The following is a 22591-nucleotide window of genomic DNA, read 5'->3' as shown; positions in this document are numbered from 1 at the left end:
GTTCTCATGGAAAAACCCTATGCTTTCAACCATATTAGAAATTAGTCCCCTATGTAGCTAGTTAGAGCTACAACGATCCCAAATACATAAAAATCAACAAAAACGGGACAAAAGATCACTTACATGCAAGAGATTTTCTTTGCAACAATTTCAAGCTCTTAAATGGCCATTCTTTGCTGTAAATTTTGGTGCATGCAAGTATGAAAAAGAAGACCATTTGTGTTTTATTTAATTTTATTCATTTATTACCTAGTTACCATTTTCACCTTACTTAATTTTAAAAATAACAAAATTGCCAAGCCATGGTCATCCACTATCATCTTTAATGGTCTAATTACCACATAGAGACCCCCACTTTAAATTTCTATGGCTATTTACCACCTTTAGCTAATAGAACACAACTTTCGCACTTTACATGATTTAGTCCTTTTCATCAAATTGAACATGTAAACGTTAAACTTTCTTAACGAAATTTTTATACTATAATTCTATCATGCTGTAGATATGAAAATAATCTTAAAATAAATTTTTTGAACTCAGATTTGTGGTCCCAAAATCACTGTTCTGATTTCACTGAAAACGGGCTGTTACAACTCTCCCCCCTCAAGAATTTTTGTCCCCGAAAATCTAACCAGAGAATAGGTTAGGGTATTGTTTTCTCATAGCTTCCTCGGGTTCCCAAGTAGCCTCCTTAATCCCGTGACATTGCCAAAGAACCTTCACTAAGGCTATACTTTTGTTTCTTAACTTTTTAATCTCTCGGTACAAGATTTTGATCGGTTCTTCATTATACAACATGTCGGGTTGAATCTCAATCTTTGTCGAAGAAATTATATGCGAAGGTACCGTCGTAACATAGATACATGAAACATATTATGAATCTTTTCTAATTCTGAAGGTAATTCAAGTCGATATGCCATTGTCCCTATTCTTTCGATAATCTCGTACGATCTGATAAATCGTAGGCTCCACTTTCCATTGCGACCAAAACAAAGAATTCTTTTCCAATGCGATACTTTCAAAAACATTCTGCCACCGATCTAAAATTCAATATCCTTACATTTCAAATCCGCATACGATTTTTACCGATCTGAAACTGCTTTCAAACTGTCACAAATCACTTTCACTTTCTCTTCGGTTTTTATAATTAAATCAACCCGTGTATCTTTTTCTCACTAAGCTAAGTCCAGTATAACAGAGTTCGACATTTACGACCATATAAAGCTTCATACAGTGCCATGTTTATGCTCAATTGAAAGCTATTATTATACGCAAATTCGACCAACAGTAAATATTTTTCCCAATTACCTTCAAACTTTAAAACACAGCAACGAAGCATATCTTCGAGAATCTGAATCGCTCTCTCAGATTGACCATCGGTTTGAGGATGAAATGTAGTGCTAAAATGTAACCGCGTACCCAAAGCTTCTTCTAACTTCTTCCAAAATTATGATGTAAACCGCAGATCTCTATCCGAAATAATAGAGACTGGCACTCCGTGTAGTCTGACGATTTCAGAAATATACAACTCAACCAACCTATCAAGTGAGAAGTCTGTACGCACCAAAATAAAATGTGCAAACTTCGTCAAACGATCAAAAATGACCTATGTAGCATCTTTCTTTTTAGGAGATAGAGGTAATCCCGATACGAAATCCATCGTAACTCTATCACATTTCCACTCTGGTATCATCACTAGCTATAACAATCTTGAAGGCACTTGATGTTCGACTTTAACCTATTGACAAATTCTGGACACAAAGTCAAAAATGTCGCCTTTTATACCCGACCAGTAGTACATCTATCTCAAATCACTGTACATTTTGTTACTACCAAGATGAACGAATAAGCTACCACTGTGAGCTTCGTGCAAAATTTTCTGTATAAGTTCTAGATTCTTCGATACACCAACTTACCTCGGAATAATAAACAACCATCAGGTCCAACCTGAAACTTAGAATCAAAAGTTGACTCACACTATACTCGTTTAGCTTGCAATTCATTATCACATTTCTGAGTCTCGCAGATTCACTGAAGAAACATCGGTTTAGCTTTTAACTCGACCAATATCGAACCATCATAAAAAAAATCAATTGCGTATTCGTCGCTCGCAAAGAAAATAAATATTTTCTACTCAAAGCATCCGCGACTACATTCGCCTTCCCCGAATGGTAATCAATGACTAACTCATAATCTTTCAACAATTTGTGTCATCTTCGATGTCTTAAATTTAGATCTTTTTATGACATCAGATACTTAAAACTCTAGTGATCGGTAAATATGTGGCATTTTTCACAAAATAAATGGTGTCGCCAAATTTTCAATGCAAACAAAATAGCATCCAACTCCAAGTTGTGTGTCGGATAATTTTTCTCGTGCAACTTTAATTGTTTGGAAGCATATGTATCACTTTCCCTTCTTGCATTAAAACACATCCCAAACCGTTCAATGACGCATCATTGAAAATCACAAATTCTTTAACCAACTCAGGCTAAACTAAAATTGGTACTTCTGTTAACAATGCTTTCAACTAATTAAAACTCTGTTGACATTTTTCAGACCACTCAAACTTTACATCTTTCTACAATAACCAAGTCATCGGTGTAGCTATCATTGAGAACCTTTTTACAAATCTTCGATAATAGCCCACTAATCTAAGAAAACTTTTGACCTTGGATATGTTTCTTGGTGGTTTCCAGTCAACAACTACTAAAATCTCTCTCGGATCAACTCTAATGCCTCCCGCCGATACAATGTGTCCTAAAAACCCAACTTCTCGGAGCCAAAACTCACATTTGCTGAATTTAGAAAATAGTTGTTTATCTCTCAAAGTTTGTAACATAATTCTCAAATGCTCAGCATGTTCAGACTCATCTCCGGAATAAATCAAGATAGCATCAATGAATACAACAACAAATTTATATAAATATGGTCTGAAGATTCTATTCATCAAGTCCATAAATACTGTAGGAGCAACCCAAATGGCATAACAAGAAATTCATAGTGTCTGTACCTGGTTCTGAATGCAATTTTTGGCACATCCGAATCTTTAACCCGCAACTGATAGTAACCAGAACGTATATCAATCTTAACAATATCATTGCACCTTTTAGCTGATCAAATAAATCATCATTTCGCAGTAATGGATATTTATTCTTAATCGTAACCTTGTTAAGCTATCGATAATTGATACACAATCTCATTGATCCATCTTTCTTCTTTACAAACAAAACTGGTGCACCCTAGGGCGAGAAACTCGGTCGTGCAAAACCACTATCTGTTAACTCTCGCAATTGAGCTTTCAACTCTTTCAACTCTATAGTAGCCATTCTATACGGAGCTATCGATATCGGTGATGTTCCCAATACTAACTCAATAGCAAACTCAACCTCTCTGATTGGTGGCAACTCGGGTAACTCTTCTGGAAACACATTTGGATATTCACAAACTACTGACATCGATTCAATCTTCAATTCAGACACTTTGGTATCCAATACAAAAGCAAGATAAGCATCACAACCTTTTCTCACATGCTTCTGTGCTAACATAGCCGATATCATAATAGGCAACCCACTCAAATCATCAATTCTATATGAAGAGTCTCACCATTCTGACATTTTAATTATATAAGCTTTCGTCTACTATTTACAACCACATCATGCTGAGTCAGCCAATCCATACCCCAAATCACATCGAATTCATCAAACGGTAAAAGTATCAAATCGGCCAGAAAACTATAACCCCAAGTCATCAAAGGAAAATTCTTGCAAACTTTATCAATTAGGACATACTGACCTAAGAGGTTTGATACCTTAACCATGAATTCAGTGGACTCAATAGATAAATTCTTACTAGACACTAAATTTGTACATACATAAGAATGGGTTGATCCGAGATCAATCAAAGCAGTTGCATAAGTGTTATACAGAGAAAAAGTACCGGTGATAATATATGGCGCTGATGCATCTTCGCGAGCGCGAATAGCGTAAGCTCTGGCTGGCGCCCATGCCTCAGATCTCACTGCAGAATCTCTCATTACACGTCGACTACAACTCATATTTCCAGTATTTCGGGGTGGTCTCCTTCTAACAACTGTCTTGCTCGGCCTCACGGTTTGACCTTTTTCTTTTTCAGAGTTCTCAAGGCAATCTCTAAGGTAGTGGTTGAAGGAACCGCATCTAAAACATGCTCTACTTTTCACTCGAAACTTGCCATAATGTGGTCTGTTACAGTGTTTGCACTCGAGTCTAGCATTTCCAACACTACCCACACTCGCTACAGATGTAGCCTGGGGTTTAGGACTGTAGTGTCTCGTATCCCTATCTTTATTAGAATGCCCCACAGAAACAGTAGAACGGTAGTAATGTTCTTTAGATTTCTTCGTTGCTGACTGATATGAATTTCCCTTAAATCTCTTTCTCAAATCTCTAGCTTCAAATTCAACTTTTCTCTTTTCCTTATTAAGCTCCTGTGCTTTGTGTGCTCTATCAACTAACACAACAAATTCTTTCAGTTCAAGAATTCCAACTAAAAGCTTAATATCTTCATCCAACCCATCTTCAAACCGTTTACACATAACCACTTCGGTTGGAATGCACTCTCTGTCATACCTGCTTAATCTAACAAACTCTCTATCATACTCGATTATGGTCATACGACCCTATTTTAGCTCTAGAAATTCATTGCGCTTTAGATCGAGGAATCGCTGACTTATATACTTCTTTCTGAACTCTGTCTGAAAGAATCCCCATGTGACCCGTTCTCTCGGTACTACGGAGATTAACGTGTTCCACAACTAATATGTGGTATCTTTCAAAAGAGATACGACACATTTAACATATACTGTTGGCGTACAAGACAGTTCATCAAAAACTTTGATCGTATTCTCTAGCCAAAACTCGGCTCTCTTCGGATTATTATCAATAATAGCCCTAAACTCTTCGGCCTCATATTTTCAAATTTTATCAACATCCTGTTTGCTCATGCGTATAGGTTCTAAAACTTGAAGAGCTACGATGACTGGTTGGGGAAAATGTGGGGGGTGAAGGTTGCTGAGCAACCGGATTAGTACGGACAAACTCAGTGAACATTTGGAAGAAGGCTTCATTAGCCTTTCATCCACAACCCTCAGGTATTGGTCTCGACCCAGATGGCGCTACTCTACGAATGGAGGCTGGTGCGTCACTTTCTACATCATTAAAGTCTGCTCAATTGGAATCCATTACTATATGAAAACATGATTTAAACTGTCAGGAGACATCATACTATCACAGGTTATAAAATGGCATGTATAGCTAGACTCACATACGCTACGTTAGTCTGAAAATTGCCTAAACTGTAGCTCTGATACCAATAAATGTAACACCTCTAACCCGTATCCCACGCCGAAAGAGGGTTACGAAGCATTACCAAACTTATAGATAAAATAATATTCATTTCTCATTCAAATCAAACACTATTCAAATTCATTCATATAGTCCCTAATACGAGCCCTTGAGGCCCCAAATAAACATTAAAATAGTTTGGAACTAAACCGAGTACTCAAGAAATTTTCTGAAAAATATTGAAACTTTTCAAAGTGTAGGGGATACACGCCCGTGTGGCCAAGCTATGAGTCTCACATTGCCAAGAGACATGCCCGTGTCTCAAGCCGTGTGGGCATTCAAAAAGGGAACACACGGTCGTGTTTCAGCCCGTGTCTGCACTCGTGTAACTCATTAACTTGGGTCACACGGCTAGACCATACACCTATGTGCTAGGTCGTGCACACTTTGAAATGGCCTCACATGCCCGTGTGCCAGGCTGTGTGAAAATTGGAGGGTATACTGACTTATGCCATACGGCCAAGCCACACACCCGTGTGCTAGGCCGTGTGATGCTACTAGCTTGCTTTCTAAAAAGTTACAGGGGATACACGACCATGTCATCTGGCCGTGTGTCACGTACGGCTAAGACACATACCCATGTCTCTACCTGTGTGGACAAAAATAGATCATTTTCCAAGCCATATTTCTCACCCAAATTGGTATCAACCTACACACATCAATTTGTATATAACCATGGCATAAATAGGCATTCAAAACCAACCAATATCAAGTTTATAACATGTAATATCAACACATACAAGTATGATGCTAGTAGGCATCTCAATTAGTCACTTAAAAACTTGTCAATTATGCCTCCAAAATCAACCTAAAGGGTCAATCACATATATGCATCATTGTGCATAAACTTATCATGCATACCACTTATCAATCTCAATCATTTGGTACCCAAAATACCAATTCACAAACAAGGCATTCACATGAAAACCATACATCATATACAATAAAGCCATTTACATATTTACATAACAAAATATACAAAATTCAAGCCAAATCAAATGGTTAAATACACAACAAAACATATAGGCTTCCATTAGCCAAAAAGACCTATACATGTCATTTAACCCAAAATATAAAGTCAAAAGTACCAAAATAATGTTTGATAGTGTGATGCGATCCTTGACGACTTCTAATCCGAACAAGCTTCCGAATCACTATAAAACACGAAAAAATAAACAAAGAAAGCAATTAAACTTAGTAAGTTTGTATAACACAGAATTAAACTTACCATTTAACCACAATTTAGGTAAGTAACTCAAAGCATAATGCAATTCAATTTGGCCAAAGCCTATCACATAATCAATAACCAAGTTAGCCATGTATTCATATAAAAATCGAGAATCATGTATGAATTCAAAAATTATTAAATTCCATGTACATGTAATATCTATACCGTGTATCCGTATATCATATATAAACCCTTTCCATGTAAATACATGTACTAGTTCGTATTGAACTTGTATAATCTCGTAATAACACTATGCCCATTGAACCACTTAAAATATCGTTAGATATGCAAGTAATACACACGAGGTGTACTAAACTATAATCCGTCAATTCTTATACATGTATGCTCATACGAGAGATAAACTGTAAGCTCTTCTGAGCTAAATAATGGTAAGCTCATACGAGATGAGTATCAGTAAGCTCATAAGAGTCGAAATCGGTAACCCTAATGACATGTTATTTGTATCCTATGAATTTCTAAGGTTTAAACGGGGCTCGGTATTTTTTTGTACTTCATCGGTTATGCACTTGATAATTATACATAATAATTAAACCATTCACATACATACAACGGAAACACGATCGTTCAATCCAATACTTTATCTTTCCCCCGATCTAATTCCGTATGCTGCTTTTCTTGATCTATATAATCAAATTTAACTAATTTAATCTTTATTCTATACAATTCAATCCAAAATTCAAGTTTTGGGAAATTTACTATGTTGCCCTTATACATTTGACTTTTTTAGAATTTAGTCCCTAGGCTCCTAGAAATGAAATTCATGCAATTTCACCATACTCAAGCCTAGAAAAATATCTTATAAGCCTATAGCAGCTCATACATTTCACAATTTCTCACATTTAACACATAATTTTCATATTTATCAATTTAATCCCTATTTGATAATTTCATTAAAAATCACTTAACAAAAGTTGTTAATTAACAATAAGGATTCATTTTCTTCCATTAAACTTGAAAAACAACTAAAATTTTCTCATGAAAAAACCCTATACTTTCAACCATATTGCAAATTAGTCCCCTATTTAGCTAGTTAAAGCTACAATGATCCCGAAAACATAAAAATCAACAAAAACAAGACAAAAGATCACTTACATGCAAGAGATTTTCTTTGCAACAATTTCAAGCTCTCAAATGGTCATTCTTTGCTGTAAATTTTGGTGCATGCAAGTATGAAAAAGATGACCATTTGTGTTTTATTTAATTTTATTCATTTATTACCTAATTACTATTTTAACCTTACCTAACTTTAAAAATAACAAAATTGCCAAGCCATGCTCATCCACTATCATCTTTAATGGTCTAATTACCACATAAGGACCTCTACTTTAAAGTTCTATGGCTCTTTAACACCTTTACCTAATAGAACACAACTTTCGCACTTTACGCCATTTAGTCATTTTCATCAAATTGAACATGTAAATGTTAAAATTTATTAACGAAAATTTTATACTATAATTTTATCATGCTGTAGATATTAAAATAATATTAAAATAAGTTTTTTGACCTCAGATTTGTGGTCTCGAAACCACTGTTCTGATTTCACTAAAAACGGGCTATTATAAGTTTATAATCGCAACGTCTAAAAACAACTAGCAAACCCACGCTCCTAGTTAGTATTCTAAGAGCTCGCAGCTCCAACACAGCTAGCAGACCTACGCTCCTAATTGATGTTATAAAGTTTTGTCGGTTTACAATTGCAACCTCCAAAAAATAGCTAGTGGACCTACACTCCCAACTAGTAATCTAAGAGCTCGCAGAGTTAAGCTCGCAGCTCCAACACAGCTAGTGAACCTACACTCCTAGCTGATGTTATAAAGGTTTGTCGGTTTATGATTGCAACCTCCAAAAATAGCTAGCGGACCTATGCTCCCAGTTGGTATTCTAAGAGCTTGTAGAGTTAAGCTTGCAGCTCTTACACAGGTAGCGGACCTATGCTCCCAGCTGATGTTATAAAGGTTTGCCAGTTTATGATCGTAACCTACAAAAATAGCTAGCCGAGCTGATATTCTAAGAGCTCGTAGAGTTAAGCTTGCAACTATAACTCAAGGAGCAGACCTATGTTTCCAACTTACAATATAAGGGCTCACAAATTCAAGCCCGTAGCTCCAATGTAGTTAATGGTTCGAATTGCACTAAGTCACTTAATGATTTTTGAGAAGGTACTTCGAAATCCACCCAAGTTCAGAACTTGCTTAAGTTCAAAATATCCTTAAGTTCAAAATTTGCTTAAGCCCAAAATTTGTTGAAAGTTCAAAATTTGTTTAAGTTCAAGATTTGATTAAATTCAAAAATTGCTTGAGTTCGTAGAAAGATGAAATGCCATAACACTAAAAAGTAAACTTGAAATTTTTCAATATTTAATTTTTTTCATTCAAATAATAAGAAGAGTAACGCATGCTTACAACCGATTAAGGTATATTCTCTCCCCCTTCAAAATCGTTGGTGATCTCATCTTCCCTCTGTCTTCTCTCTACAACTTTCATGTTTTCAATAGGCGCAACAATGGTATTGTCATTTTTATCAGTAGGTACAACGTTCAGCTCAGGAGGACCCTCGTCAAGGTAAAAATCTTTCGAGTTCTTCCATTTAGATTCGAACTTATCCTAAGTAGCTCCCAATGAGAAACGAACATCAAAACAAAGTTGATTCAAATCAACCTCGTGGAGGGTGTCGAAGTCAACTGTATGAGCATCGGAAGGGCCAGCCATAACTTGAGTATGCAAAAGTGCGTTTAACTTGAGTTCTACGGCGAGACTGCTCAAAGTTTCTAGAGTCTCCTTCTTGAATTTTTCTAAGGCTTCTACTTGTTTTTGCTTTGAGCTCGCCATCACAGCCTTATGTTCTGTAAATATTTCGTTCACGGTTGCCTTGTGCTCTTCAGCAGTTCTCCTCAACTCAGTGTCTAAGGCATCATTTCTCTCTCTTTAATCCATGACCTTACCAGATAATTCATCATTTTTTACTTGTGCAGCCCCCAATTTCCCAGCGAGCTCTTTATTTTTCTTGTAGAGCATTTCATTTTCCTCCATCATCTTAAGATATTACTTGCGAGAGATCTCCAATGTTCCTCCAAGCTACTTCTGATTAGCCTCTGCCAATGTTCCTCCAAGCTACTTCTGATTAGCCTCTGCCCCACTAACACTTTCATCAAGGCCCAAACTCATCATGGTGGCTTCATCCAGGAGAGCTTGCAGAGAGGAATTGAGTTTCGATAAAGGAGACTTCTGCGAACCATTAGATGACTCAACTTCACACATTCGCCTTTTTGCAGTTTTTGGCATAGAAGCTTTCCACTTCTCAACCATACTCTACAATTCCCTCGTGCTCAAACACTTGTGACCTGGGAGTAGCTCGCCATTATCTTCAATAGATGGCTCCTCAACAAGAGATAAAGGGGGACGAGGGATACAAATAGGAATAGAAGGAGAAGAACTACCATGAACAATGATTGGAGAACTCTTACAAGCCACAGATGGTGAGCTCACCAATGGAGAAGTAGGAGTAATGGCCATCAGAACATAGGGCCCAGCATGATCTACCCTCCTTTTACAACAAAACTCTAGCCTTCTACTATTTGCCTCCTTTAAACTACTGATAACCACGTTAATAGCCCCTACATCGATTTTGCGTTATTTGCACATTTCCCTCAGAGAAGCTCGTAAGTCTATAGCTTCATTAATTTCTCGAGATACACTATTTTAGTATCAGCAAGAGTAGTTATCAAATTAATATTGGCACCACTTTCTTCCTGCAATGAGACCACCAAAATCTAGGGCGAAGTTTCATCCTACAGTAACTATAAAAGAAGTTCTTGGGTTTCTCTTTAAATCTTGTCAAGATTAGACCTAGATCATTGTTGACATCTTTGACTACGTGGGGTCATGTCCGTTTTTCAGGGTTCGCACCTAATTCCTAAACAACTTCCCTATTGTCACCTCGCCTATACCCATTGGGGCTAAGGCTATCCAAATAGTATCGAAACACGTTCCTCACGGTTATAATATCTTCGATAACCAATAAACTGCCAACGTGAAGCCTTTCCAACTAGGCTGAACTACCATCTGTCCTAACGGTTCGCTTGAATGAGCACATGCCTGTACTCGGTGTAAACCACTTTGTGGTAAAATCAAATCTGTTAGCAAGCTTACATCTCACCCTAATATATTTTCCTCAATTTATTTGAATATTAGGACATTGATTCGCAATTATAGTTTTAGTTTTATCGCGAGGAGAAAAATAATAAAAGCCTGACGAATTCTTCTGGTTTTGGGTTGGAAAACCGCAAGCTGTGGTGCTTCATTACGTCGACAACAATTGATAAAATAAGCCACTGTGATCCACTAGGAGAACCCACAGAGTTAACCAGTAGCGATCTGGTACTCTTGAAGGAGATGACAGAATAATGAATGCAATGGTAAGTAGAACCTGACTTCTAGAGCATGGATGGGTAGCAAGAAGCTGCTGTCACTAGTATCAATAAGCCTGTGTGGCCCATCAGGAACTAAGAATTCATAAGCAAAATTAGGGATTTGAATCCCCCGTGCGCCCAAAGCTCGACTCATTTCTTCTTATTTTGTAGTGGAAATGAAGAAGTTAGCTTCTACAATGATCTTCAAAGCATGCTCTCGTGGTGGGAATAGGGAATTATTCGACCACTAACCCCCTCATTCTCGACATATTTCTGATGTAGAAAAAAAAAGAAAAAAATATAGAAGAAAGCTAAAACCTAAGACGAGAAAGTTACCAAGATTTACCTTGAAGAAAGCCTCAATCGAGCCTGGTTGTAAAAAATGTTAAAATTGTAAGTTCAGGGTTTCAAAACCCCATTTTAAGGAAGTTTCTTTTCCCTACGTTTTGACGGTTCAAATAACCAAGGAGCACTAATAGTTAGATACAAATAGGTGCGATTGACTCGTACATGTGGCGAAGTTAATGTCATATTCCAGTGGTCGTTGCGTATTCTGCAAGATGTATAAATCAAAGTGATGGCTCTAAAGAGCACCACTTTATAACCGTCCTTAAACCCAATAGGGGACTAGATTGTTATATACTTATGATTTCCAACCCGAAAACCAAATAAGGTCCGGGTTGCCTACCTGCGACTCGGCTAGGCCCTACCAGATGGATGCGTGCAAGATTTACAGTAAGAAGTCAGCAAGGAGAGCTCGCGATCTTAGCTCGCATATACCCAAGGAGTTACACATGTCCAACATGCATAGAGTTTACTAAAAACGTCAATTCTATGAACAGTAACCATGTATATAAATATTCGACTGTCCTCTTCAATGCGACACAACGAAAAAAATACTCAACAAATATTTATTTGATTTAAAATTTAATATGTTTTATGTTATTAATCATATTTACATATTTTCACAAATTTATAGTACTCATATTACATATTTTTCGTGCATGTATCCACATTTTAATTGTTAATATCAGTATTTCTTTTATTGTTAGTTTATGAAATTTCAATAACTCATTTTTTAAAAAATTATCCGAACAAAATAATTATAAATATTAGTATTTTTAAAGCATGCATTTTAAAAATCATAATTTAAAAAATTAAAAATTTTAAAAATTTGATACAAGGATTTGGAATTTTTTAGGAAGAAATGGATTTTTGGGCTAGATTTGAGATACAATGGGCTTTCGTGAACAATACTATTATATATTTCTTGATAAACTAATTTAAAATTGATGTCAACTCGTTCGCAGCTGTTTCTTCCCTGTTTCTCCGATCCCCATCCATGTCAGAAGCTGAACAAGCCAATTCCCCAAAGCCTCCTCCAGTAAACTATCTTTTTCTCTTCTTTTATCTTAAATTCTGTGTATTTTTCTTTTCCATGTATATATCTTTAAGTTCATGCATGTCGACATATGCTGCCGCTGGTGGGGGGATGGCAATTATCTCCTATAACTGTGAAATTGATTCGAAAATTTGAATTTTGATGCTAGTTTATCAATGGGTTTTGTTAATACACTACATGTTCCATAAAAAACACGATTTTTTATGCTGATTTTACTTTCCGGAAGCAGTCAAATCGGTTATCATTTATTTATTTGTGTTGGAATGTGTAGTATTTAGAGGTTTTATGCAAAAGTACCGGCAAGAAAACCCGGTTTGCAGCGGGTACTAAGGCCGGATTTGCAGTGTCATTGATAAATAGAAAGTTGGGTATCGGAGCTCCGGTTGCCTTGCATATTGAATCCATTAGAGAAGGGGAGGAACCCATTATTTTTGGCCCTGATGCTGTTCTTGTGAATTATGGCAATGGTTGGAATTTGCAAACTGTTTCTGAAATGGATTTTCCTGGTACTTGACTTCTTATCTGTTTAAAATATAATTATGCTTTTGGGTGTTGGGATTGTGTAGGTTCTCACTTTCTTACATCCTTGTCCGTGTTTCCTGTTTAGGCATTGGAAACGGCAAACATGTTCGGGGATTTCCGACACAGATTCCTAATGGAAAGGTAATAACATCCTCTAGCATTCCCTTTAATGTATGTTGTCAAGCAGTTTTCAGATTGAACAATTGTCAGGATGATTTGATTAATGTTTTCATGACAAAGAAGAAATAAAATTTTGTAAGCATTACGTGCCTCCAGTAAGCTGCTTTACGTCTTCAGTTGCATATCTGCAGTTCTAAGACTAGTTTGGAATTATAGTGGTTGTGTCATTACATGGATGAAGTGTTGTAAAAAGGGAATGCCAAATTGAAAACCTTCCTAGTCCAGGTGCTATTTCCTCATGATCTAGTTGCTGTTACTGGAAATTAGTAATGAGAAATCAATTTTGTTTCAAAGTTTTTAACATTTTCAAATAACCATTCAAACCCATATCATTTTCAACAAATATGCTTATTATAAACATCAAACTAGATTATATTTTTAACAATAAAAATCTTGATTTACGTAAGTCATTTTATTGTTTCAACTCTCTATACATGTTCATCTCATATTCTTGATTGATATATATTTTATTATACTCATTCACTTTAATAGAATTTTGATGTCTCTCTTGGCTAACATGTTTTATTATATTTGTTTTCATTCTTAACAGAAGGTTGATCTTACTAATTCTCGCAAAATGGTTCCAAAACCAGGAATAAGTTTTCTTTACATTGCAAAAGTTTCTTTAGCTTTTGTTTTGATGTTTATGTTGGCGGGAGTTTTCATGTTGGCTCTTGACAATCTTCCTAAACTAATTTTGCTCTTTAACTCTTCCATGTAACTATGTCAGATTTGAAAAAATTTATATTTGATTTTTATTAAAAGCAATTAATGCTTGAGCATGTGTAAATGAGATATATGTAATTGCAAAAACTGAGATATATGTAATTGCAAAACTGTTAAAGAATTTACTTCTATACTGCTCTTAGTATAAAAAATAAAAATCTCATGATTCAGTTATTCTTTGGTTCAAATAATAGCATCTGGTTTGGTGATTTTAATTTGCTCTTATCATCTTTCTCTTAATTAATGGCTATTTATGTTATCATTTTCGTTGTTGCGGTTAGTGTTTTTTTTCAACTAACACCATCGACTTACTCTTTTCATCTTTTCTAAGTTTAAATTGAGTTAAAATAAGTCTTGTCTTTTCTTTTTGATTGATGTAGTTTTCATTTATTTTTGGGTTTTCTTTTTAAAATTTTATTGATTTGGATTTTTATTTATTATTTGTTGTGTTTTTGGATGAGTTTTGATTTTGTTACTGTTTAGAAGGTAGTTTTAGATGGTGAGATAAAATATAATATTTTGAGGTGGTGAGATAAAGCATATTTAGGCAATGGGGGATTTGTTGTAATATAGATTTTAGGTGGTAAGATTATGCTTGAGGATAGTTTTGATTGTTGGTAAAATATTATAGTAATGGTTAGATAATAACAAGGTTGATGTTTAGATGTTGAAGGTAATGATAGTGTAGGAGAATAGAGAGGTGTTTGAGAAGAAAATATTATGGCTTTACTAATTAATGAGAATGGTAAGAGATCATACAAGAAAATTTGGACATTACAGAATTCGGGATATAAAGTTTAGATAGTTTAGATTTGATATTTAGGGGAATTGAGAAATAATTGAAGTGACTAGGTTTGTGTTAGCCATCTAGGTGTTTTGCAGTCTAAGTACAACTTTTGATCTTTCTCGGAGACGCACTCTCTAGCTTCTAGGTTTAGACAAACACAACAAAAGAGTACACCTAAGCAGGCAAGAGAGTTGGGAGAATGTTGGAAGTGTTGTTACTCTTAAGCTAGCTTCAATTACAAATGAGGGAGGGTGTCTTTCTTTATATAGCCAAGGCCTTTTGATTCAACTATTGAAATTGATTCCAATGGACAATCAAGATCATATTTCTAGAAGAATCTATGCAATTCTATACAAGTCTCTACATTTTTAGAGTATTCTAGACCTTTAGAAAGGTTCTACTCGGTTCCATAAGGTTTTGGCATCTTTTTTAGACTTTTGGACTCTTTTGGGGCTTTTAGAGTCTTCTCATATGTTTTAGAGACTTTTGGGATGTTTTAGGAACCTATGGACTCTTTCTTGCACATGCACCATTCTGAACTTGTTGCAGCTAAGGGGGCCTCCTTAGGCCCTTGATGGCCTTTATCTACACTTGGAGGCTTTTGCCAACACTAAAAGGGGTTTACTTCACACCCTTAGTGGGTTGCTCAGGAGCAGATTGTTGCTAAAGGAGCTCCACACTCTATTCTCTAAATTGTTTCGATGCCTATGACATGAACAACACCTTTGAGGTCCTGACTCTAAGTGCTCTACCCGCAAATTGTCTATGACCATGTCTTATCTCGATGGAACTTTCGCTCTTGGTCCCATCGTTCATTCACTTTTTGCACTTTTCCATTACACTCTTGCATAAGAGGGGTCAAACTTCACCACTTGTCTCGATGTAGCACTCTCCCTTGGTGCTTAATTAACCTTCGCCTTTTGAAACCCTAAAAATGGTACCTAGTCTAAACACTCAACTTCTTGTGGTGCATAACTTCCACGGCTCTAATCACGCCAAGCCTCCCTACTCGAGGCTTTTAATTACTATCGCTACCCTCAGCTTTCGATTCACTCAAAGATTTAATGGATGACAACTTAGCTTTGGTGGGGCAATCTCGCACCTTATGAGGGCCCTTACACAAGAAGTAGCTAAGGGGCTTCCTTTCGCCCATACTTGATCAACTGCTTTGGACCTTCCCTTCTCACGTTAGGGCTTCATTGTAATGTCCTCAAATTTTCGTTGTCGATAACAACATTATTTTAAGGTATGAATAGTAAATTTCAAAAATACTAGTAACTCCAGAATAAATTGCATTTGAAAGCTTTAAATAATGCCTTGGAATTATGTGAAATCTGGGACTAAACTGGAAATTTATTTTGTGCCTAAGTGGAATTGTTGGAGGCTTTAAAGAGGTATTACACCATGATAAAATGAAATTGACCTTTAGACCATAAGCTTAAATTTGTTGTAGGAAGTTTGATAAGGGGCATTTTGGTTATTGCACAAGTGTATATATTATGTGTTTTAGGTTAATGAGTAGTATCTTTAACGATAGTCGACTATATATGTTATATTATGTTTACACCCAAAAAAATATCTTTGGTTTTTAAAAATATTTACCAGGTTAAAAATTATTAAATATTAAAGTGAAAAAGTAGTAGAAATTAAAATAATGTATTAAAATTGTCAATTTGTATTTGTTTACCCTTTTATCGAAGGTTTTAATTTTTATTGACATTTTAAATTTCAAAACATCAAAATCAATTAAATAAATTATTGAAATTTTGTATCCCTTGATAGTGTTAGCCGATTTGTTAGTATAATATTGAAATTAACTAATTTAATCTCCTAAAATTTAAATTTTTTATTTTATGTTTCCAAATTAAAACCAACTTAAATAATTCATCTTTAATATTTTTTATGAAACTCAAATTTCTTTTGATTATATGATCTTGAATCTTCGATGTTAAACTAAAAGCAAAGGAAAATCATTTTAACAACTTTGAATAATTTATCAACTTAATAACTTAACTTTAGAATGATTTTTGAAATGGTCTTGAGGATGATTATGATGCTAGTTTTAATTATTTAATTCTTTTTATAAATGTTTAATGAATTTAGAGCATGTATTATGACTGTTGTGAAAAGAAAAAAGAATTGCAATATTAGATTTTTAAACCCAAATGTATATATTGACAAAGTCCAAATTTGTCAAAAACTGTCGAATCGAAGTGAACTGCAATTACCGCTATACCCTTATTTAAGATCGACTCTCTAGTTTATGTAGTATTACGGAATTAGTAAATGCAAACCCTTGAATAAAGGTAAGAAATGGACCAATATTATTTTAAGGAGATCTAAAATAGGTTGGAAGCTCATCCCAGCTACTAGCGACATTAAGAATTTGACACAATTGTAGATGAATAAATTTTTTGGACCAATTATAAAGCGCCATTGATTTCTTGTAAACGCTCACTTCAAACACACAAATAATATTAGCAGTGTAAGCACGATAAGCACAACAATGGCAAATTGTAATATAATAGTTACAATGGAACACTTAGACAAGTATTCCAAGGATCTTTCTTCCACAAGGATTGATAAGGGAATGCACAAGTCAATTAACCTACTCACATTGTAATTACTAGTTTAATCAATTCAAAGAATATTAGTGCCAACCACATAGGAATTATAAAAGTAACTAATCTATTTTAACGTGCAAGTAACCTAACTATTTACCCTCTTCCTTGTTTAGACTATGCAAGTGATTAAGGCGATGGTCAATTAATCATTTAATTGATTATTAAGCCACTATGTGTGCTCGACTATCCTAGATATTATTCATAGCTAGGAATCTCCTTTTTGTCTCATCCTAACACAAGAATCACTAATTAGGATCTCCACTCGTTCTCATCTTGTTAATAGCTCACCTCTTGATCTTACTACTTAGCTTGATTGTATCAAATTTAACACACGATAGGTTTTCTTCTCAGTTTCACCTATCTAAGTTTTCAACTAGAGTCGTTAATTCTATTATACGGAGTACATCGAAACAATTGGACATTTGATCAAGTCAAGCATTTATGATAACATCAATCGATAGTTAAAATCACAGTCAACCATCATAAGAAATCAACTCAACACCATTGAAATGATATGAAATACCATTATAAACATATTATTAATGAAGAATATGAAGTTTGAATTTAGAATTTTCTCCAAAATAGCATGGAGTTGGAAATTGTATCAACTTCACCCTTACAATGTTGTCCACAAGAAAGAAATGAAGAAAATTGTAATGCCCCAAAAATCTAAGTCTTTAATTTTTGCATGTTTTGACACAAATTGCTTATTTGCTTTAATGGCTAAGTGATTTAGGTGTGTATGGGAGTGTTTAAGAAGCCTGGGTTCAAGTCTTGGCCTTGGCAGAATTTTTAGTTTTGTTCTTAAATGAATCTGGGTATAGGTATATAGGCCTTATAAATATTAGTGTTGGTTTTATATCACAAAAAGAGCTTGTGGTCAAGTGGCAAGGTGGCGTGTTGTGTAACTGAGAGGTTTAAGGTTTAAGGTTTAAGGTAATCGATTTTTAAAGTTATTTACTTTCTGTCAGTTTTGGTTTCGTTCAGTTTCGCGTTCTTGTCTTTTCGCTTTTGGGTGCCAATTTTGCTAAGACTTGGTGTTTCTCTCGGGTGTGTTTGATATCTTTTTCTGCTCATCTCTTTTTTTTTGTGTTGGCCGAATAATTGTGGTTGCCTCTGTCGAATACACTTTCCTCTTCCCTCTTCTTTTGTTGCTGAAGTTCCCTCTCTTTGCTCCTCATCTCTTCTTTGTGGGCTGAATCTCTTTCTCTTCTCCTCTTCTTCTTTGACCGAATAACCCTCTCTTTCTGTCCTTGATTTTTACTTCCTATTATTTCTTTTTGATAGAGAACTATCCCCCTTTATTGTCTGTGGTTCAATTGTATATCACTCTTCTTTGTCGGTTCGAACTCCTCAAGGATTAAGGGAGTATCAAGTAATAACAAGTCGTCGAAACCTTTCTCTCTTCTCACAATCTAAGGTAGGTATGTGGGCTAGCATTCTAGGGTTAGGCCGAATGCTAGCTGTATTTCTGTAAGTTTTCATGAAGTGGATTTAAACCACATGATTAAGCAACCTTGTCTAATAAATTCGTTTGCAATGCAGATATCCGTCAAGAAGATTCTAGTCAACTTTCGTCAGTGATATAGGTGGGCTAAGCCACTTTTGACAAGCAAGGCAAGTATTAATTTAGTTTTGGTTTAAGAATGTAAAAGGAGTTTAACCCTATTGTTTAGCGACTAATGAAAAACTTGTATGAATGTAGATTTTGGGTGCTCGTGGATCTTGGAGCGTTTTCACAATCAGATGTGTAATCGCCCCACTGCAACCGTAGATCGACGAAAAGCTGAAAAGTTGTAGATACGGCATTTGAGACCACACAGGCGTGTGATCGCTCGAGTGGTAAGCCCAACTTGCGATTCGTGGGTAAAATGACCGAAATACCTTTGAAAGGTAAAATGACAAAAATACCCCCGAAGAGTAAAATGATCGAAATACCCTTGGAAGGGTAAAATAACCGAAATACCCTCAAAGGGTAAAATGACTAAAATACCCCGAAGGGTAAAATGACCGAAATACCCTTGAAGGGTAAAATAAACGAAATACCCTCGGAGGGTATAATGACCGAAATAACCCCGAAGGGTAAAATGACTGAAATACCCCCCATAGGGTAAAATGACTGTTATACCCCTAGGAGATGAAATGACCATTATAGCCTTATGATATGTATGGCTGATTTGTTCAATGATATATATATGATTGTTACTGAGTATGACGTTCTGCATTCACGTATGATTTATGACATGACATACTACATGAGGTTGGGATATTGATATGGGGGAAGTATACTGTACTGGTGGCTTTGCCACATATACTGTTATTGGCAACTTCGCTGCGATTCTGTTACTGGCAGCTTTGCTGCGATATTGGTGTGTTGGCTAGGTGGGTCGAATTTATCCCCACATTGTGTGTTGGTGGTACGGAGTGGTGTGTTGGCTGGATTAGGATGGGTTGCATTATTGCACTGTATTGGTTACTGTATTGGGCTAAGGCCCGCACCGTTACTATTTTGGGCAAAGGCCCACACTGTACTGTTACTATATAGGGCTCAGGCCTAGACTGGTACTGCATGATTACTGATTGACTGTTAGGGGATTACACGCTGAGTTTCCTAAACTCATCCTCTCCTTTTAACTGTGCAGGTAATCCTCAACCTTAGGCGATTCGGTGCTACGAGATACTCGAAGGTCACGCCTGTTTTTATTTTAATTTAAATTATAAGTTGGGTTTTGTTTTTGTAATAAAGCCTTTGAGTTGGTTTAAATTTTTAATTTTGCTTTTACTTACAAATTTTAAACTGCTAGATAGGAGAAAACGACTTTTTAAAATAATTATTGATTTCAAAGGCACGAGTTTTAAACAATAGAATTTAACAAGCTTCCGCAATTTTGGACCAACTTATTAAAATAATATCAGATAACAAGACAAACGTTTTGTCTAGTTGATTTGTTATTTAAATAATAAAGGGGTTTATCTTAAGCTTAGAAACAAACTTTTACCAACGAGTTAAATTTTTGAAAGACACTTCAACGTGACACGTCAGATTCGACCATAACGTCTAGGCCGAATTTGGGGTGTTACAAAAATCCACCAAAAATGAAAAATCTACAGTAACTGGTAAGAATACTTTACAAAAAGACTAAGAAAATTCTGTTCAATCTCTATTTTTCCCTCTAATTCTCATCTTTATTTTTGATTTTGATGCCAAGAAGTAGTTATATCAGGAAGTTGAATTACTTAAATGCCGTCACTTAAGTTTTAGCTTAACAAAGGTTAAAGGGAAAAATTCCTACAAAATACCCTTGAGTAATCGTCATGGTCTTTAGAACTAGGACTTGGCATCGCGACATCACACTGTCACGAACGAACATCTCCTAAGCAGGGTGCAGGGAATCCATGACGTGGCCTCAATGTTTCAACTCTAGCACTTCAAGGAATAATATTGTGACTTTCAACATCTCCATTTCACGACATGACTCGTTGTCTAGCACTCCTCTTGGAACTTGATCAAACCATATTGCACCTTAGGCTTCTCCAACGTCACAAAACTTTATGGAACCTTTAGTCGTTCAATTCCAAATAGTGAGTTAGGTGCAACACCCTATACCCGACCCGATCACCGAGGTCGAATACTAGGACATTACACTACCATTACGTATCATTTACTTAGCAAATGGCTTCTCAAGTAACCAATCGTCATCTTTATTTAATTATATTCATGAATAATAGCCGCACAACCACTTCTTATCGTTAAAACATGCCATACATACACTAAGGGTACTAAAAATTTCAATCAAACTTGCATATGGGCCAAATTTCAAAATTTCCCAAACTGTTACATAGGTATCGATACTAAAGAAGCGATATCGATATTTTCTTAAAGTGTTATTGATACCACATGAAAAATTGATACCAAACTTGCATTTTATTTCTCACCAAAATTCCCAAACGTCGAAAACTATTGGTACCTTTCACAAGGTATCGATAAATTTACCCTGAGTATTGATACTCGGGTCAAGGTATCAATACCAATTCGATATTTTGTCTTACTACACTTTTGAAATTACAGAGGTATCATTTTTAAAGCCCCAATATCGATACCTCTGCTCCAGGTTACAAAAATTCAGCATATGCAAGCATTAAAACTATTTAACTTAATCCCTAAACATCATGCTTCATTCACCTAGTTTAAGAAAAATCAAAATATTCTAAATAGTAGTCCCAATATTATATTCAAGTCCACATACTTCCAAGCATAAATAACATGCAAACGAACTAAGAATTAACTTAGCAAAACCAAAATAAAATCTACCACATTGCCTTAAAGTCCCATATAACAAATAAACCAACTACACCTATTATAGCAACTAAAATAATGACTTGGATCAATTCCTCGAAGGCCACACCACTCACACCAGGAATGCAACTACTCTGTAAAGGTTAAAATGGAGTGGGTGAGCTAAACAAACTTAGTGAATGCTCAGAATAACCACTACGTAAATAAGCCATCATGCATCAACGAAACATGCATACATCATACTTACATGATATTTTACTCTTATGACATATTTTACACATTAATCATCTTACTAGACTTCATTCACACAGTAGTCACATGAATACTTAAGCATATATTTCAGCATATAATAATAACATTTAAACACATTCAGTCACTTTTTATGATAATTTGGCTCTTGAGGTTATGAAACATAAAGTGGACTCTATTACCATACATCAGATATGTGAATCTCCATCGCACCATAATGACTCAAAGAGTCAAACATGTCCCATAAGTGAAGCATATAGCTAACACTTTCCAACACACCACACATACATATCCCGACGAATAGAGCTTAGTTCACATTCTCTTATCTCTCTAAAACTGTCCGTGGGCCTTAACGCCTCACATATATCACAACATAAAGGTGAGTACTCATAATCCTATGGCATGTCAGTTATATCCAATGGTCTTATAAGGCCACAAGGCCAAAATATGCACATTATTATCATATATTTACTTACTGATTTTCCGCACATATTCACTACATATTCACATTAGCACCATATAATCCCTGTCATATGGCATGAAAACAAATCCACATATTTACTGTCACATGACATGAATAACATACCCTCATATTCACTTTCACAATGCCCATTACAAGCTCATAACATATATCATAACATCTCATATATGTTCATAATTTCACAATTTCACAATTTCACAAGTTCACAAGCAAACATACTTCACATTTAATTATAGGTGTGAGAACACTTACACTCAAAATTTAGAGTAAGAGTTTAGGCTA

The 22591-nt window shown here is 35.5% G+C and overlaps 2 protein-coding genes across 2 annotated transcripts; one reads left to right on the top strand and one right to left on the bottom strand.

The window, feature by feature from the left end:
* Window positions 1-3622: 3622 nt before the first annotated feature.
* LOC105801180 (uncharacterized) lies at window positions 3623-4654 on the bottom strand. The gene has a single exon (XM_012632515.1). It carries the CDS (start codon window positions 4652-4654, stop codon window positions 3623-3625), a length of 1032 nt encoding a protein of 343 aa, XP_012487969.1.
* A 7633-nt stretch (window positions 4655-12287) lies between these two features.
* Window positions 12288-13927, top strand: LOC105804407 (uncharacterized). The gene is made up of 4 exons (XM_012637007.2): window positions 12288-12425; window positions 12715-12949; window positions 13051-13106; window positions 13696-13927. The coding sequence occupies exons 1-4, from the start codon at window positions 12384-12386 to the stop codon at window positions 13864-13866; spliced, it is 504 nt and encodes a 167-aa protein (XP_012492461.1). The 5' UTR covers window positions 12288-12383; the 3' UTR covers window positions 13867-13927.
* The last annotated feature ends 8664 nt before the right edge of the window (window positions 13928-22591 follow it).

Source organism: Gossypium raimondii, chromosome 11 (genome assembly GCF_025698545.1).
Source record: "Gossypium raimondii isolate GPD5lz chromosome 11, ASM2569854v1, whole genome shotgun sequence".
Lineage (NCBI taxonomy): Eukaryota > Viridiplantae > Streptophyta > Magnoliopsida > Malvales > Malvaceae > Gossypium > Gossypium raimondii.
This window is presented reverse-complemented; position numbering and strand designations above follow the sequence as displayed.

Coding starts and splice junctions, on each gene's coding strand:
- LOC105804407 (XM_012637007.2), top strand. CDS start 12,384: ATGTCAGAAGCTGAACAAGCCAATTCCCCAAAGCCTCCTCCA. Junction 12,426..12,714: donor ATTCCCCAAAGCCTCCTCCA/GTAAACTATCTT, acceptor TGGAATGTGTAG/TATTTAGAGGTTTTATGCAA. Junction 12,950..13,050: donor TTCTGAAATGGATTTTCCTG/GTACTTGACTTC, acceptor TTTCCTGTTTAG/GCATTGGAAACGGCAAACAT.
- LOC105801180 (XM_012632515.1), bottom strand. CDS start 4,654: ATGACCATAATCGAGTATGATAGAGAGTTTGTTAGATTAAGCAGGTAT.